This window comes from Tiliqua scincoides, chromosome 16 (assembly GCF_035046505.1).
Source record: "Tiliqua scincoides isolate rTilSci1 chromosome 16, rTilSci1.hap2, whole genome shotgun sequence".
NCBI classification, from domain to species: domain Eukaryota; kingdom Metazoa; phylum Chordata; class Lepidosauria; order Squamata; family Scincidae; genus Tiliqua; species Tiliqua scincoides.
The window spans coordinates 1,200,349-1,218,871 of record NC_089836.1 but is presented as its reverse complement, the minus strand read 5'-3'; the positions used below and the strand labels follow the sequence as shown (position 1 = coordinate 1,218,871).

General features: G+C 50.0%; 3 protein-coding genes across 3 annotated transcripts in view; all 3 read right to left on the bottom strand.

Annotated features, from left to right (window-relative positions):
• The window catches only part of NOTCH1 (notch receptor 1), a 787,535-nt gene that overhangs the window by 132,002 nt on the left and 637,010 nt on the right, over positions 1 to 18,523 (bottom strand). The window lies entirely within an intron of this gene.
• DPM2 (dolichyl-phosphate mannosyltransferase subunit 2, regulatory) lies at positions 1,096 to 8,154 on the bottom strand. The gene is made up of 4 exons (XM_066610851.1): positions 8,127 to 8,154; positions 5,070 to 5,158; positions 1,952 to 2,054; positions 1,096 to 1,499 (listed from the first exon to the last, which is right to left on the bottom strand). The coding sequence occupies exons 1-4, from the start codon at positions 8,152 to 8,154 to the stop codon at positions 1,441 to 1,443; spliced, it is 279 nt and encodes a 92-aa protein (XP_066466948.1). The 3' UTR covers positions 1,096 to 1,440.
• Positions 17,283 to 18,523, bottom strand: part of EEIG1 (estrogen-induced osteoclastogenesis regulator 1) — a 68,077-nt gene continuing 66,836 nt past the window's right edge. The window contains exon 12 of the mRNA XM_066610688.1: positions 17,283 to 18,523. This exon is cut by the window's right edge and continues 1,879 nt beyond it. The gene's annotated coding sequence lies outside the window, so the exon portion shown is untranslated.

Here is an 18,523-nt window from a genome sequence, read left to right as displayed (position 1 = left end):
GATGTTCTTATGTTATGCCTGATGGATAGTGAGTCGATTCTCTGGGTCCAAAGAGGATACTTGTGTGGATTTCAGGGGTGCAATGACCTGCTCGAAAATTATGTGGTGTAAAGGACTATTCTTGCACCCAGGGCCGCTCATGCGATCAGAGTGGCAAAAGGGCTAGCAGGTGGCACAAACGACTGATCTCACACATGCAGGCGGGAACAGATCCTCAAGGGACAGGGCGGTACCAGGAGGGTGGCCAACTGTGCTTCTGAAACAGCTATTTAGATGTAGAAAGGAGCAGGCCATGTTCTGGTGGTCGTGGAGCTTCATCAGATCCTCTGCTCCTTGTTGCAATCAATCTGTTAATGGGAAAGCTGCAGGGACCGGTTCAGGGCCCGGAAATCATCAGCGCCAACACTGAAGCAGAGTCAGGAAGGAAGGGGGGAGTTTGTCTCCACAGGGGGGCCTGAATGGAGGGGAGGTTTTGGCCACCGAGTGGTGATTTTCTGTGTGTTGTGGGGCAGAATCAGTGGCAGCCTGGAGTTGGGCACAGTCTGCCCCTGTCCTCCCAGACTGCAAGTGGTTGCTGTTCACAAGTGTCTGGAGACAGGGTAGGCCAGGGGTGCTCAATAGGTGGATCGCGATCTACCGGTAGATCGCGAGGCAAAATGAGTAGATCGCGGAGCCCTGTCTCTCCAAACTGTTAATATGTCAGTTTCTTAGCTGACACTAAACTGACACTGAAACTGACACTTTAGCTGCTCTTCAGGCATGCAGCAACAAAACTGACGAAACTGACTAGACTCCAGCAGGGGCTCCATACATTAAAGGGGGTGTCTGTCAGATGCTTCCTTCCCCGCTGGTAGATCTCCGGGCCTTGCTGGGTTTCAAAGTAGCTCTCGAGTCAAAAAAGTGTGAGCACCCCTGGGGTAGGCATTCTCACCAATATCCATTGCTGCTCACAATCGCTCGTTTCACTGATGTTTTCTAGCTGTTAGGAAAAAGGTTGGCTGCAGTAAGAGCGGTTTAGTGGTGAAAGGAGAGAGAGGAGTGGGAAACACAAATCTGTGGTCTCCCCCCACAGAAAAACAGAGCCAGAGAAAGGAAAATTGAGCATGAAATATTCAAACTCTGGGCAAGGATCTGGGAGAAACAGCCATGAAATAGCTGAGGGGGGGCACCCCATGCAAAATTAGCGGGGTCTACACATCCCAAAAGACGGGACACAGAACAGCATTGTTCTTGATCCCCTTGAGAAGAGGCTCCGGGTCCCTTTGGTCCATACACTGGAAACGACACCCAAACTGGGCAAACCGGTGAGCTCTTTTCCTTCTGGGAGTTACAGCCACCAGTCCAAAGGATGGCACTTGGGTTCCAACACCCCTTTTCAGCATCTGCGGGTGTCCCTTGGCTGCTACAAGTGTACTCCGCTCTCCGTCCTTCTCGCTGCTTTCATGCAGATTTCTTTGCCGACTTCCGGCTCTTCCATGTGATGACAGCAATAAAGATTCCTAGCGATAAAGTGGGGGGGGGGGGACAGATGGATTAAAAACACAGGTGAGCACAGGGGAATGAGGAAGGGTTGGGTGGAATGGACGTACAAGGAAACCAGGTAGAGGGCAGATGGAGGCCACTTCTGGCGTGCTCGTGGAGCTCCTGAAGGGGAATCAGGAAGCCCCAGGGCTCCATTGGGCATGGTCTGAGAAACCCTGCTGTAGGCCATCACGCTCCTCTCCTTCACACTTCCTTTGTGCCCCCCTCTTCCTTTTCCAAACCAGGGAGTGGAAGAACAGCAGAGGCAAGTAGGCAGGTGGATCTGGACCCCAAACGACTGCCTGAGGCAGCCACCTCAGCTGGCCTCATGAGTGGGCCAGCCCTGGCTCACTACAAGGGAAGTTGATTCCCCCCTGGCTGAGCTTTTATAGTAGGCTCCCAATCCGCAAAGGGCCCGGCTTTGACTCACCGACAAAGAGGAGCAGCAGCAGTCCGGCGACCACGGGGATGATCACCGAATACTCCCGGGGCAGGAAATACTTGTGAATCAAGTGGTCGCTCTCAATGAAAGGCTGGAGGGGGAGACAAGACCCGGAGATCAGATGGCAGAAGAGGAAAGAGTTCTCTGACCTGCCCCTCTGGGTGTCGCAGGTAACCCTAAAGCCTGCTCCAGAGACTCTCAGCGTTCTCCGATTGCACTGAGAGTTTCTAGAGGTCGACAGGCTTCACCCTGCTCTCCCCCCCAAAAAAAGTACACATGGAAGAGGTGGGAGGCGAGGGACACTGCCACCTTTCCCCCCTACTGCCCCTTGTGCTGGAACTGCCTCCCAGATGGCTCCCACCTTCCTTCAGACCCACGTTTTTTGTGATATCTCCAGCCCCACACCCTCAATCTTGTGCCCTACTTAACTAAGGCTCAATATGTGATTATTTCATGCACCTGTTATTAAATTCTTCCCCATTCACCCCACTGCCATCATTTCCATCCCACTTTCTCGGTTGTCTCTCTTGTGCCATTTCCTAGATTGGAAGCTCCTTGGGGCAGAGATCTGCTCTCTCGTTCATTCATGTACATGGGTGCAGCTGAGAATAAATCTCATCGTCAGCACTGAGACTTCCGCAGGCATTTTTTTCTGATGCACCTTCTCCCTCCAGTACAGTGCATCAGTGGGGAAGGTTTCAACCAAACCTGAATTTAAACCCCTGGAACTGTTCAGGGATGGCTTTTCTGTGACCCCAGTGAAGCCCCAGGCGGCATCTCCAGGTAGGGCTGGGAAAGACTGAAGCTATGCTGCCAGGCAAATAGATGTGACAAAGTCCTGACCTGGTAGGAAGCAATTTCTGAGGTATCTACACCCCCTTGGATGCCTTGAACAGAACCAAACCACAAAACCCTCCAGTGATAACTGCTTCAACAATGTTGATCAGTAGTTCAACAACCAGGCACAATCAATTTTGTATTTTCCTGATTTTTCCAAAAGTTCTCTTGCATGTGTTTTAAAAATTCATGATCTTAAAAAAAAAAAAAGAACATAGGAACAGCCCCACTGGATCAGGCCATAGGCCTATCTAGTCCAGCTTCCTGTACCTCACAGCAGCCCACCAAATGCCCCAGGGAGCACACAAGACAACCAGAGACCTGCATCCTGGTGCCCTCCCTTGTCAGATGAACATAAGAAGAGCCCCGCTGGATCAGGCCATAGGCCCATCTAGTCCAGCTTCCTGTATCTCACAGTGGCCCACCAAATGCCCCAGGGAGCACACCAGGGAACAAGAGTCCTGCATCCTGGTGCCCTCCCTTGCATCTGACATGTATTGGCAACCTTCAGTCTCGAAAGACTCTGGTATCGCGCTCTGAAAGGTGGTTCTGGAACAGCGTCTAGTGTGGCTGAAAAGGCCGATTCGGGAGTGACAATCCCTTCCACACTGGGAGCAAGTGTAGTCTGTCCCTGGTCTGTCTCCCTGGCTATGGGCCTTCCTTCTTTGCCTCTTTGCCTCAGACTGTTGGCCAAGTGTCTCTTCAAACTGGGAAAGGCCATGCTGCACAGCCTGCCTCCAAGCGGGCCGCTCAGAGGCCTGGGTTTCCCACTTGTTGAGGTCCACTCCTAAGGCCTTCAGATCCCTCTTGCAGATGTCCTTGTATCGCAGCTGTGGTCTACCTGTAGGGCGCTTTCCTTGCACGAGTTCTCCATAGAGGAGATCCTTTGGGATCCGGCCATCATCCATTCTCACGACATGACCGAGCCAACGCAGGCATCTCTGTTTCAGCAGTGCATAAATGCTAGGGATTCCAGCACGTTCCAGGACTGTGTTGTTAGGAACTTTGTCCTGCCAGGTAATACCGAGAATGCGCCGGAGGCAGCGCATGTGGAAAGCGTTCAGTTTCCTCTCCTGTTGTGAGCGGAGAGTCCATGACTCGCTGCTGTACAGAAGTGTACTCAGGACGCAAGCTCTGTAGACCTGGATCTTGGGAGGTTGCACATACACCCATGTTGCACATACAAAACCCCATGATGGACTTTGCCTCTAGAAATTTGTCCGATCCCTTTTAAAGGCATCTAGGCCAGATGCCACCACCACATCCTGTGGCAAGGAGTTTCACATACTAAGTACATGCTGAGTAAAAAATATTTTATTTTGTCTGTGATAGTAAATAGTAAATACACATCTTTCCTCCAAGTGAAACAAGTCTCATTGCACTACATTCAGTTCATTTTCTGAATGGCATGGCAAGCTGAACAGTTTTATTTTATTCTAGGTGAAACTTGTCTAAATAACTGCAAAGCATCTGAATGGTCTTTCTGAATGGTCTGATCTGCAAAGCATCTGAAAGCATTTAACACTGGTCAGTGTCAAAAGGTTTGTGCTGGAACAGAACAATGATTTAATTTAAAATTACTGTTTAAAGCAGGGGTGCTCACACTTTTTTGGCTCGAGAGCTACTTTGAAACCCAGCAAGGCCCGGAGATCTACCAGGGGGGAAGGAAGCGTCTGACAGACACCCCCATTATGTATGGAGCCCCTGCTGAGTCTAATCAGTTCGTCAGTTTTGTTGCTGCATGCCTGAAGAGCAGCTAAAGTGTCAGTTTCAGTGTCAGTTTAGTGTCAGCTAAACATGTCAGTTTCGTCTAGTCACTAGACGAAACTGACATATTAACAGTTTGGAGAGACAGGGCTCCGCAATCTACTCATTTTGCCTCGCGATCTACCGGTAGATCGCAATCCACCTATTGAGCACCCCTGGTTTAAAGTAACAAATTTAGAATTACTGATGGAGCCGACTGAGTGGATCAAAATTGGGTATAGCACATTACTGAATGGCTCTAAATATTGAATCTCAGCCCCCCAATGTTGGGTTGCTTGCCAGGCTCAGAGCAATGCGCTTCAGTTGATGTTCTACAGTGCAGGGCCACAACAGAGCAGTGGCCTCAATGGATTTGCACCACAGGGAAGGGGAGATCATGAATGGAGTCTCCTGTAGGGATGCTGACCTGGGCAAGAAGGGCTCTAATGGGGAGCAACTCTCCAACAAGACTCCTTAAAAGTGAAGCACCACTATCTGAATTACAGCAAAGCTGAAGACATACCAGGATGATAATCCAGACCGTATAGTATACGAAGAGAACAAGGCTGAAAGCTACCAAGCTGTACCCGACCAGCTGATCGGTGCTGTGGCCTAAAACACACCAGCAAAAAAAAAACACAACAGGTCATTTTGATTATAGACAATCAAGACAGTGCATTAATGGTTCTATAATTCTGTGACACAATGTCATTGACCTGCATACTCTTTACAAAGAGTGAAGGGCAGGTCCTTGCCCTGAGGGCTTACAATCTGAACACAGAGTTGAGCTAGGGCTGGTACCAAACCTTGTGACACTTGAAGAGGCATGCTGAGGGCTGCTATTCCCCCAGCTGGTGATGCCAGCTTCTGCTCCTTTGGGGAAATAAGAGCAGCAAAGGAAGTGTGGAGGGGGGAGTGTGTGTGTGTGTGTGTGTGTGTGTGTGTGTTGTGTGTGTGTGTGTGTGTGTGTGTGTGTGTGTGTGTGTGTGGCTATAATAACAAGAGTCCTGCCAGAATATAAATTTGCAGCCTATGCGCCAGTATCAGAAACTTTCAAGAGCAAAGCATAAATATATCTATGTAAATATTCATTACTTATTGGTAGTACAATCCGCTAATTAATTATATGTTTAAGTTAGTGGTGTCGCTATTGGTGCAGGTTATATATCATTTAATGCAAAATTTCGCGCAGAATGCAATGAAACAAACTGCACTGAAATATCTCTATTCTTTCAAAAGTTAATTAATTGTTTTAGTTTTAGTCAATTAATTGCATATGAAGTGCCCTTCTCCAGGCTGAGCTCCTGATCCAACGCATATCGAATGCATTTCCAAGTTTCAATCACTGACTGGTAGCAGCTCTCCAGGGTTTCAGGCAGGGCTCTTTGCCACCTGGAGGGACTTGAACCCGGGACCTCCTGCAGGAAAAGCACGTTCTCGTGCACTGAGCTACGGACGACCCCATTCCTCCTTACCTTTGCAAAGAGAAAAAAGTGACATTGACGAAGTAAAAAACATCTATCAGTGGTTCCCACACTGTGGGCCAGTATCCACCGGTGGGTCACGACCTGATTTTGGGTGGGCCCCAAAAGAGTGATGGAAAGATCAGATAGCTAATGGCCTCAAAAACTATTCAAAAATCAGATACTGTAACTACTGACTGCCCTGCAAATAGCTGAGCTCCTGCAGTTTGCAATCGTGTATAAATATAGGGAGGTAAATGTTTGCGGTTCTTTATTCCTGGCTATTATTTATAAATAAAATATTTATTTCTAGATCTCTTTTTTTAAGAGTCTGGTAAATCTAGGTGGGTCCTGATAGAGTGTCGTTTTAAAAAGTGGGTCCTGCTGCTAAAAGTTTGGGAACCACTGCCATAAACTGTTTTTAGGGAAGGCACCCCTGTATCGGAGAAGGTGCCTTTAGCCGCCTGTAGCTTGTTACAGCCCTGAGATGAGCGTGGGAGGAATGAGGACGACATCAGCCTCACTAGGAGGTAGGCAGGATCTCGGTCCACACCCACAGCTTGCGAGGGGGGGGGGAAGAAGGCGAGGCATTCCGGCTGTTGCCCCATGTTTGCAACATCCAGGAGCCACCCTGTTCCACCCTGACACTGTTTCAGACCTGCCCCTTTGTCTGGCAAGGAAGGCACAACAGGGTAATCTGTGCATCAACAATGAATGGTGCACTAAGTCAAAGGAAGCCAGGTGGGTAGTGTTGCCTAGGGGTTGCAGGGCCTAATGGGGAGTAAAAATTCCATTTTCAGAAGGGGGACAGACCTGGTCCCCCACTTCCAGAATCCCTTAGCCGGAAGTCTAAGGCAGAGGTCTTCAACCTTTTTCGTGCCACAAACCCAATATATAAATAAACAAAGTGTGAGCCTGGGGACCCCACCCCATCAGCTCACCCCATCAGCTCACCCCCCCCTAGCCACACCACCCCCATTACGCCCTCCCAGCACTGTTCCCTGTAACCCAATATTAGAGAGAGCAGGAAGCCTGGCACTAGTGAAAGCAATTGCACCATTGCTCAGAACCTGACACCATCTCCTGGTGCCGGAAGGGGTACATCTGATGCAACCCCCCCTTGATCAGGTGGTGCTCTAGTCCAGTGGTCTCCAACCTTTTACATTTCTGTATGTTGCTGCAGCCCCATAACCGAGATTTTGCAACCCCAGTGGGGTCCTGACCCCCAAGGCTGAAGGACTCTGGTCTAAGGACATCTTCTCCAAAGAATCTCCCTGTTGCAGGTCAGGGAAGAGCATGCAATTTGGGGCAGGGTTGTGGCTCAGGGGTAGAGCCCATGTTTTGCCCCTGTTTTGAACCCACGTTCAATCCCTGGCAGAATCTCCGGGCACGGCATGGGGAAAAAAATCCTACCAGCCTGGGTTGTGGCAATACTGATCCCAACAGAGCAGGGGTCTGACTGTGTGTGACAGCTCCCCACCCTACAGTCCTGCCCACATTTACTCAGAAGTAAATCCCATTGTGCTCAGTGGTGCTTACTCCCAGGAAAGCATGCATCAGATTGCAAACTTTGGTTTTTTTTATTGCAAACTTTGCAACAAAGGAAAAATAATAATAATAAACTCACCATGTTGAGTGCAAAGCTGACTCTCAATTCCAGGGCAGCTCAGATCTGCTCCTTCCAGGCTGACCCACTTCTGGCCAGGCTGCCCAATCAGAAAGCAGAAACCATAGAGGCCAACGAAGGAAACATGCCCAGAGTGGCACAGATCAAGTTCCTGTGTCTAGAGATAGGAAAAGTCTAGGCTGACATGCGTGCCTAGATTTCAGGCAAACATTTGACACTTGCAAGGATTCTCTATTTCAGTAGTTCCCCAGCTGTTTTTTTCTCCTCCACTTGATTACCCCTCGGCAGCCCATTTCCAGCAATTGTACCTTTCCGATTAGCAAAATGTTGCTCCATTGCAATGCTTGCAAGTGCAATTTGCAAAAAAAGTTGCAATGATTTCAAATTTATATGCTGCAGCTGTAAATACGCGGCCCAATAAATAGGATTTTAAAAGGCTGTGTGTGGAGTAAAAAGGCAGCACTAACTTTTTTTATGCCTGTGTTCTTACTCTGGGCAGTGCTTTGCAATAGCGCCATCGTCTACCCCCCAAAAAGGGTTCTGTTTTATGATGTGCTTCAAGACCCCATTGGGTGTCTAGAACTCTGGGCTCCAACCATTTTCTCTCTTTTTTCCTACTGGAACTCAGTAGGAAAACTATGTAAGCATCATGTTTTCCCTCTACCTCAATGTCTCTTCCTTCTGTCCATATGCTAGACAGGGGTCTCTAAACTTTTCGGCCAAAAGGCTGCATCAAACATCTGGCACAGTGGCGAGGGTTGGGGGGAAAAAATTAAATATAAAACTTAAATAAATACATTAGAGATGGAACTTAGAAGAATGAATAAATGGGCTCAAATGTCCAGGATTTCTCCAAACACCAACAGAGCCCAAAGCACACCGATTCCCCCACGCCACAAGCACAACTCTGGTTGTGTTTGCTCAACTGGGCCAGAGAGAGGCTCTCAAGAAATCAGAGGCTGGCCATGGGCCAGATAGAGGCTGGCCGCGGGCCACATCTGGCCCCCGGGCCAGGGTTTGGAGACCCCTGTTCTAGACCAGTGATTTTCAACCTATAGTTGGTCTGTGGAACTCCTTGCCACAGGATGTGTTGATGGCATCTGACCTAGATGCCTTTAAAAGGGGATTGGACAAATTTCTGGAGGAAAAATCCATTACAAGCCACAAGACATGATGTGTTATGTGCAACCTCCTGACTTCAGAAATGGGCTATGTCAGAATGCCAGATGCAAGGGAGGGCACCAGGATGAGGTCTCTTGCTGTCTTGTATGCTCCCTGGGGCATTTGGTGGGCCGCTGTGAGATACAGGAAGCTGGACTGGATGGGCCTATGGCCTGATCCAGCGGGGCTGTTCTTATGTAACCTTTTTCATCTCCCTGCCCAATGGCAAGGCACTAAAATGGCCAAGGCACACCATCAAGTTTTTGACAATTGCCAAGGCATGCTGTAATGCCAGTGGGGGGCTCACATCCCCAAGGGCCCTACCAATCAATGACCCCCTCCCAGATTCCCACAGCACACCTGGGGATCATTTGTGGCACACCAAAGTGCCCCAGCACAGTGGTTGAAAATGGCTGTCCTGGACTGTAAGCCTTCTGGGCTCCGCAGGTGGGGCAGAGGCCGATGGGCATGGCGATGGAAGAACTCACACCTGTGCCCAGGCAATTCCTGAAGCAGCAAAGTTCTGCTGTTGCCTCTGTTGCTCCAACCAGCAGCTGGCATGTGAGTGGGTGGAATGGAAAAGGAAGTGTGGCAGGGGACAGAGCCCGACACTGCAGCCTTCCACGCGCCTCTCCTCCACACTTCCTCTCTCCTCTTCCCTCCAGCCCAGAGCAGCAGATGAAGTCAAAAGGACAGGCAGAGTGGGGTGCCCCCTGCCAACCTGTTGCCTGGAAGTGTCCGACTCAGCTGGCCTCACACCTGAGCCGGCCCTGCCTGGATGGCCTGTATCCCTGAGGCTGCATCCAGGGGCTGAGGAATCCAAGAACTGCTGCATCGTGTCATGAAAGAGGAGCACAACCCTGTGCCCTCCTGCCTCTTGCTAAGCCTCCCCGGGGGGGCGGGGGGTTTGAGCCCCCTGGCTTGGCCAAGGAGTCTGTGAGGGGTGCCCCGAAAAGGGGGGTCCTCTGGCGGGGTGCCGAGGGTCGGCTGGATGGTCTCATGGGACCCCTGGGTGGGGTGTCCTCCTCCCTGGGGTTCCTTGCAGGGGAAGCCTCAGACCAAGCCAGGGGGAGAGGGTTCATGACACCCTTGTCCTCCTCCCTGGAGGCAGGACCTGAGGCCCTTGGTCTTCAGGCAGGGGTCGGACATAGAGCCGCCACCATCTCTCCAGCTGACCAGGTAAGACATAGGGCAGCTGGGTGGGAGAGACCGCCCCCCCCCAGCCTGCAGCCAGGTAAGGCAGGGGTCGGAGAAGGGCTCGACCCCTGACAGAGTCGCAACGCCCTCTTCTTCCCAGCTGCCGTTTTGCAAATCCTGTAGCCGCTACGCCCACCCTTGCCTGCTCTCCCAGCCAGGCCCAGTGGGGAGGCTTACCAGGTGGTGGTGAGGACACAAGTCCTCTTGGTGCTGCCTCCAGTAACTATACTGGAGTTCTTCACTGGTCCTTCCTAGAAAGCTGATGTGTGCACTTTCCACAACAGGAGAGGGGAGTGAGCAACTGAGGAGTGTTTGTGGGCCTCACGGTCTACAGCTACCCCATAGCTGGCACCATCACTGGCCCCATAGCTGGGCACAGGGAGTGTTGTCTCCGTACCTGGTGAAGCGCCATCTGTTTTGTAAATTGTTGCCAACAATGCAATGGTTTAGTCACTTTATTGCTAAGGTTAGTCATTGGCATGTAGGCTGCAAGCCTCCCTGAGGCAGTACCACAGGGGTGGTACGTACTTAGCCCCTGCTAGGTCTAAGTTGGCATGTGGGCTGCAGGCCTCCGTCACGTCGTGGCACAATGGGGGAAAAACCCTGCCAGGACTGAGTTGGCATGTAGACAGCAGGCCTCCCTTACACGCTGTGTTGGAAAAAGGCTCTTACAGGCCAAAGCCGATAAAATGCTGAGCTCCAGAGCTTAGAGCAGCCATTTTCAACCACTGTGCCATGGCACACTGGCGTGGCGCGAGTGGTCCACAGGTGTGCCACTGGAATTTGGGGAAAGGTCACTTATTAATAGGGCCAATGGGAGATGTGAGCCCCCCACTGGCAGCATGATGTGCCTCGTCAATTGTCAAAAACCTGGTGGCGTGCCTTGTCAGTGTGACGCGAGATGAGAAAGGTTGAAAATCACGGGCTTAGAGGAGCAGCACCCCCTCCCTAGCAGAGGCAGAGCTGGTCCAGCATGTTCTCTACAGTGGGAGGAGACAAGCACCTTCCACCTTGGGGCTTCTCCTTAGGTTAGTTAGTTGGCAACCTTCAGTCTCGAAAGACTCTGGTATCATGCTCTGGTGGTTCTGGCACAGTGTCTAGTGTGGCTGAAAAGGCCGATCCGGGAGTGACAATCCCTTCCACACCGGGAGCAAGTGCAGTCTGTCCCTGGTCTGTCTTCCTGGCTATGGGCCTTCCTTCTTTGCCTCGGTCTGTTGGCCAAGTGTCTCTTCCAACTGGGAAAGGCCATGCTGCACAGCCTGCCTCCAAGCGGGCCGCTCAGAGGCCAGGGTTTAAAGCGGCAGGAAAGGTCCCCCTCCTCTAGCAGAGAACATAAGGAGCAACGGGTTGTCCCCACCACTAAAGGGAGTGACTTTCCTGCACCCCTGAGTGAATCCAGACCACCATGCCCCAGCAGGCTTGACTGCATCCAGTCGCTCCTAGTGGGAACCCCCCAGCATTTGTCTTGCAGACCTGAGCATTGCCTCAGACACAATGGGGAGTGACACCCCTGAGTGAACATAGACCATCACTGCCTAGTGGGGGGTGGGGGGCAATAGAGAGCTCCCAGCAGCTGGAAGCTGGAAAACCTTTTCCTTCCACCACTAAAACCTAGGCCCATGGAGGTAATGAGGACTGGATATGCACATGGCGACGCTCTAGAGCAGCTCCAAGCAAGATACATCATAAGAGGCTGCAGTAGTCCTTTCATGAAGAGCAACCCCAGAGGAGCAGCTGACAGGGGAGGGCAAGAGTATCAAGAAAAGGAGCCCAGAGGGAGACAAGGCCTGCATTATGCAACACAAGCCATCCACCAGAGACCACCCTTAGTCTCTTAACATCAGCAGCAACTAGCAAGATGCCACCACTGGGTTCTCAAGAGGACATGGTCACACCACGCAGCTCTTTGATCCAACACAGACCTGACCCCAATAGGAAGGGTGGGGATCACACCGCTCTGCACCCCACAGGCTGGGCTGTCACCCTCCAAGGTTGCCAAATGACTAGGAGAAATGCACCTGAGCTGCTCTTGCATCTTTAGCAGCAGTAAGAGCTGTAAAATCAGCAGGTGGAGCTTGTCACAGCCTGGGGAGTACCTGCTGAGTAAGCTGTTAGAGGCAGTTGTGCAGTGGGGGGGAAGCCAGTGGTGTACGGCCACACATGCAGAAGGTGGGAAATCCAGGAGGCCTGCTAGGGTAGACTTGGGGTTGTCCATCTGCAAGAAACCAGCCTGCTGCGAGGTGGTCTGAATGGAAGGATGTGGAATTCCTCCTCTGAGGAAGGTGGGCACTCCGGGTGACCGGAAGTCCTCTTTTTCAGCCTCGTATCCTAGAAAAGAATTTAAACGTCCTCCTTTTCCCTGTGAGCAGGCAGCACACAGCTTTGTAATTCTTGTATTTAATAAATTCTTGTAATTAATTACATATAATAAATCATATGCAATATTAAATTTAAAACTATAATATAGTGCAGGGGTGCTCACACTTTTTTGGCTCGAGAGCTACTTTGAAACCCAGCAAGGCCCAGAGATCTACCAGAGTTTTTTTTACAATGTTCGCGCCATCATAACATATAACATTTATGTGTACAATGTATGTTGGTGTACCTTGAACCCCACTGAGTATAACAGGACTTACTCCTGAGTGGACATGCCTAGGATTAGGCTGTGAGGCTGCAATCCTAGCCACACTTACCTGGGAGTAAGCCCCATTGAGTACAATGGGCCTTACTCCCGGCGTTTCCTCCCAGAGGCACCTGAAGGGGGGGGTCGGCACTCCGCGATCTACTCATTTTGCCTCGCGATCTATTGGTAGATCGCAATCCACCTATTGAGCACCCCTGATATAGTGTTTAAAGTCACTACATGAAATCAGTATACGAGTGTTTCCAGCTTTTGTTTTGCGATGTTCTACACTTTTCTTGCATGTCCTACATTTTGGGGTGCCTTGTCCTCTTTTGCAGTTAGGAGGACACCTTACCACCCTGTAGAAACCTCTTGGGGGAGGTAGCTGCAGGCCCACACCAGGGTTCCTTTGCTAATCCCCCTAGAAAACCTAGTTCTCAGCAGCAGGTTTTCACAAGATTGCATAGGGAAGGGGGGACTATCTATACCTATCTGGTTTCCGCTGTGATTGCCTTTTGGAAGGCTCAAAAATGGTAGATAAAACGTCTTAGAAATAAACAGCTTCAAAAGTGTCGAGTTGCTGTTGGGAGGTGGTGTTCGCTGGAGAAAAGGAGTTCTAGGTCAAACCACAGAATAGGGCACCCTGGCTGGGAGGGACATGGAACCAGATCCCAAATGAACGAACAAAAAAGTTCAGGATCAACTACCAACGAATTAAAAAAAAAAGCTGCAGGTGACAGCCATTCTAGCAATGGATGCCTTTTAACAAAATCTACGAAGGCTGGGAATATTCTTGTTTTGAGTGACATCTGCTAATGGGGTTGAGATTTCCCTTTGTTTTAATGTGTTTCCTAATTAGCAGTTCCTTGGGGCAGCATCAAGGAGTGTTTCTGGAGGGGCAAACTTTGTCGCACATCATACGGTAGGTTTCTGAGAGAAAAAGAATGGTGCATTTCCCATTAATGCTCTCGTCAATGGAAACAAGCCTGGGGGAAGGGATAGATATGATATAGTAAAGGGAGGTACACACCAATACATGACATGCCACTGGTTCAAGATCAACTCAGAGGTCCAGGATTATGGGAACAGATGCATTCCTGGCCTGCCCCCATATACGTCTGCAAATCACAGAAATGCAAGTGGTTAGGAAACCTTCTGCTCAAGCCAATTTTGAGTTCCACTAAAATTGAGTGTTGGGCGGGTTAGGACAGACAAAAGAAAATATTTCTTTACTCAGCGTGTGGTCGGTCTGTGGAACTCCTTGCCACAGGATGTGGTGCTGGCGTCTAGCCTAGACGCCTTTAAAAGGGGATTGGACGAGTTTCTGGAGGAAAAATCCATTATGGGGTACAAGCCATGATGAGTATGCGCAACCTCCTGATTTTAGGAATGGGTTAAGTCAGAATGCCAGATGTAGGGGAGGGCACCAGGATGAGGTCTCTTGTTATCTGGTGTGCTCCCTGGGGCATTGGGTGGGCCGCTGTGAGATACAGGAAGCTGCACTAGAAGGGCCTATGGCCTGATCCAGTGGGGCTGTTCTTATGTTCTTAACTACAATTCCCAGAAGGCCTTGCAGGTCTCTTGTTATCTGGTGTGCTCCCTGGGGCATTTGGTGGGCTGCTGTTCACCAAATGGGGCAAAATGAATTAAAGCAATATTTCCATTCCTCTCCCACATTATATAATACATCCAAAAAACTGGAGGTGGGCACTGGGAGACCTTGACAGCCCCATCATCCTGTGCCAGTGAGGGCGAGGTAGCTTTGATGCAGAATGAACGCACAGTAGATGTGGAATGAGTGAAGACAGTCTCTGCCCCGAGGGGCTTGCAATGAGGGTGCTTGCACAAAGTAGACAATGGAAGGAGGAGAGAGAGATGGAGGGAGGAATGCATGGCTATTTCACAGGCACCTATTGCAGGGATGTGCCTTGAAATCTTTTGCTAGTGAGGCACAAATGTCGTGGTGCCCCCAAGATCTGGAAGTGATGTGTCCAGACACAACCCTTCCACCAGGGCGATTCAGCAGAGCTCTTAACACTCCACATTAAATGCTGGTCCTTTGCAGAAGAGGGTGTTCTGTGGCACCTGCTGCTTGCAGAAGGGGCCCAGGTTCAATCCCTAGCATGCCCCCTGGCAGGGGACTGGAGAAATTTCTGGAGGAAAGTCCATCACAGGTTACAAATTGTGATGGATATGTGCAACCATCTGATTTTAGAAGGAGGCTACTTTAGAATGCCAGATGCAAGGGAGGGCACCAGGATGTAGGGCTCTTGTTGTTTCGTGGGCTCACTGAGGCATCTGAAGGGCCACTGTGAGATACGGGAAGCTGGACTAGATAGACCCCCTTTGGCCTGATCCAGCTGGGCACTTCTTATGTCCTGGTAGGCCAGCGGAAAAACTTGAAACCAGTCAGTGGTGACAATGTAGAGCTTGGTGGCCAGAGGTCTGAACTCCATAGGTCACGTCTTACACAGAAGGCCCACAGCAGAGAGCTGAAGATGCAAGGTTAACATGACGACCAAAAAAAACCACAGCCAAGACACAGATGGTGAAGTACCAAAAAAACAAAAACACCTTTTTATTTCCCCCAAACTGCAATGACATTTGACATTATAGTGATTTTCCTCTTTAAATTGGTTGCTTTTCTACATTAGGAACCAGATTAACAGAGAATACAAACACGATCGGTTGAATCAGAGACAGCACAGCATTCTGTTAAGGGGGGGGAAACCAACACTAGAGGAGCGAGTTGAAAACCGTGGAAAACAGGAAAGGGGGGAAAAACCCGAAGAGATGACCCCCCCCTCTCCTCCAGCCCTACAAACCTTTCAAAGCATCACTGCAACAGAGCAGTGGAACAAAACAGGCCTTTTTCTAGACTCACAGTAATGGCCACATGGCACCTTTAGATTTTTAATCTTTCAAAAAGTTTTAGAAAGCATTAAAACTATCTCTCCAAGCAATTTTAATTTTTTTTTTATTTTAAGGATTGCATAGTCCCATTTTTCCCTTTCCAAAAATATCTATGCTCTCTCTCTCTCACTATATAATTATCTGAATATAAACTGAGCAGGCTGCTCATGTGAGCTTCAATAGTTTTTCCAAGAAAATAAACGTGATCTCTTTCTCTCTCTTTTTTAAACCCCTTCAAAAATATGGGCTCAACAACAAACTAGATAATTCTTGAAGCAAGATAGAGAATTAGTGACTAAGTTCCATATTCCTTTTACTTCTTTCCTAAAAAAAAAAAGGAACACAAAAAACCAAGGATAGCCCCCCTCCTTCCCAAAACAGACCCCTCACTAGCTGGGTAGCTATGGAAAAAGGAAAAATAAGCACAGGAAACAGCTGTTCCTGCTGTGGAAGGTCGAGACCCTTCGGACACCGAGGATAGTAGATCCTGCAAAACATACGCTACCGGGCGCCAAGTTCCGAGGATCAGGCCCCAAGGGACCAGCCCTGTCCAGGGGGCTACAATACAGTGGCGGTCAGTTCCTTGGCTAGTTTTGAGGAGGAGGAGGAGGGAGAAAACCAAAAGAACAGCGGGTTCGTTTAGCAGCTCCTGAGTTCAAGCAACGAGGGCGGGAGAGAACCGCTCTCCTCTGTGTGCCCCCCTCTCCAGGAGGGGGTGCACTTCACTGGGGCGCTTGCACGTGACACGTACCTGGTGTGGGGGCCCTCCCAGAGGTTCACAAGCTGTGTGCAAGCCAGCTGCACAGTCACAATTTTTTTTTTTTTTTAAAAAGGAAAAAGCGAAAGGGGGAGCGAACAGATACAAAAAACAGAATAAAATCCATTTATTTTGAAACCCTTTGCAGTCTGAACCGACCTCCCACATGGTTACTACCACCACCCTTAAAAAAGCAGACCTTCCCCTGTGAAGATGAAGCAGGTGGGGTGGGGGTTAAACACCTATCCCCTCTCGATGCAGCAGGACAGCTCACCACCCACCCAATCACCCCACTGAAAAGTGCCAGCCCTCCCCAAAACGGAGAAATTCAAATCTCCCCAGCTCTTTTGCAGAACACACTCCAGCCGCCCAAGTTCTCCAACGAGCTCAACTGCTGTACTAAAGGCCGAGCAAGAATCGTTCAGCTCTACCTTTCGGCGCCTAGCTGATCAGGGAGGAGGTACCCAGGCTCGGCCCACACATGAGGCCAACTGAGGCACCTGCCTCAGGGAGCAGACTCTGTTGCAGGCTGGATTGGGAATGGGGGGGGGGGACAGAGGAGGAGAAGATTGGGCTGGAGCATCTAGGGAGTGACTAGGTAAGGCAGGAAGCAGCATTCGGCATGCAGCCTCAGTTCCCAGGAAGGTCCCCAAAAACATTATACAGGAAATCATCATGTTTCAAAGAGTCTATTTCCAATTTTTTTTTTTTTAAAAAGACCCCTTAAAAAGGTTTTTGTTGCAGTCCAACTGAACCCAATTTGTTCCCCATTTGGCACTGGACATGGGGGAAAGGAGAGGCCAGCTCCCTACTTCCCCCTTCCCTGCCCTCATCTACTTAGATGATTAAGCTCCTCCAGAAGTCACAAGGGCTACAATCCAAGAGGAGCTACTGGCAAAAACACAACACACAGATTCGGTCCTGAAACGACTAGATTCCGAAAGAATGCGCGGAAGGAGCCCCTCCTCAGCTCCCCTCCCTTCTTCCCCGCAAACTAGAAATAACCCCCCCCCCCCAAAACACAAGATAGCAAGGAAACAATGGATTTTTTAAAAGCGGCAACACACCCAGCCTGCTGGGTTTTAACACAACAACGACAAAAATCAATCAACTTCAAGATTCAAAAAGAAGGGAGGGGACAAGGTCTCCGAATGAAACCAGTGGTTTGAGAAATTCAAGTTAAAAACAAAAGACACAAACAACGCCCAAAGTTTCCCCCAAACAGTATTTCCAGGTCAACGAGGAACATCGATCATGCCAAGAGACAGAAGTGCTCGCTTAAGTGATCAGCATTGGAAAGAGTGGCGTCAACAGTAGAGACCCGTCCAGCCTGCCAGCGCAGGTTTCTTTTATCACCGCCACCATCGCATCACCCCGGCCTGTGGACCACGTGGAAAGGACGGCCACAGAGGGGACTCCAGGACGACCGGGACAAACATAAGCAAGGATTCATCTGGGACGACAAGTCTACACGTCTTTAAAAAAAAAATAAATCAATGGCTTTGTACACAAGGAGAGGCGACCAGCCATCAAGCAAGTTATTGGGATGTAATGCCAATTACAATGGCCCCTCCATTATCCACGGATTCGGCACCCACAGATTTAAGGATCGGCAGGTGTCAAGTCCATGGCTGGAGGTCCTCCTTTCAGGACCTCCCAGACACAATCAGAAGTGGTGCCCCCCCCCCCCCCCGGCAGATTTCATTATCCGTGGAATTGGGTATCAGTGTGTGTGTGTGTGTGGGGGGGGGGAGGTCCAGGAACAGATCCCTCATAGATATAGAGGGTGCGCTGTATTTAAAGACGCTAGCAAACTACCAAGGGTCAGAAGGCAAACTCGCACCCTTTGCTAGGAACGTGGGTGCAGCTCCCCAGAAAAGCGCCACCAGCTCCCACCACCGAATGCCTCTCCCTCCAGTTCCCAGAGACCCCCAGCACACCTCTAGGGCAGTCCTTTCTCACATGTTACAAACTGTCATTGAGTCCACTTGGGTATAAACTGGGGGGGGGGGAAGGAAAGACTGGAGTCCCCCCCACAACCACCCTATTTTGCTGCATGTGAAAACATGTGTGTGCATGCGTGTTAGAGAGTGTACGTACACAGGTCCTGCATACATGTGTTTAATGGACTCTAATGGCCCCAGCCAAGCTTTGGCAACCGTGGCCTATATTGTACCCAACCCCCCCCCGTGAGTAACCAGTGAGTGTGCTACCTACACAATGCCAGCAAGGCAAT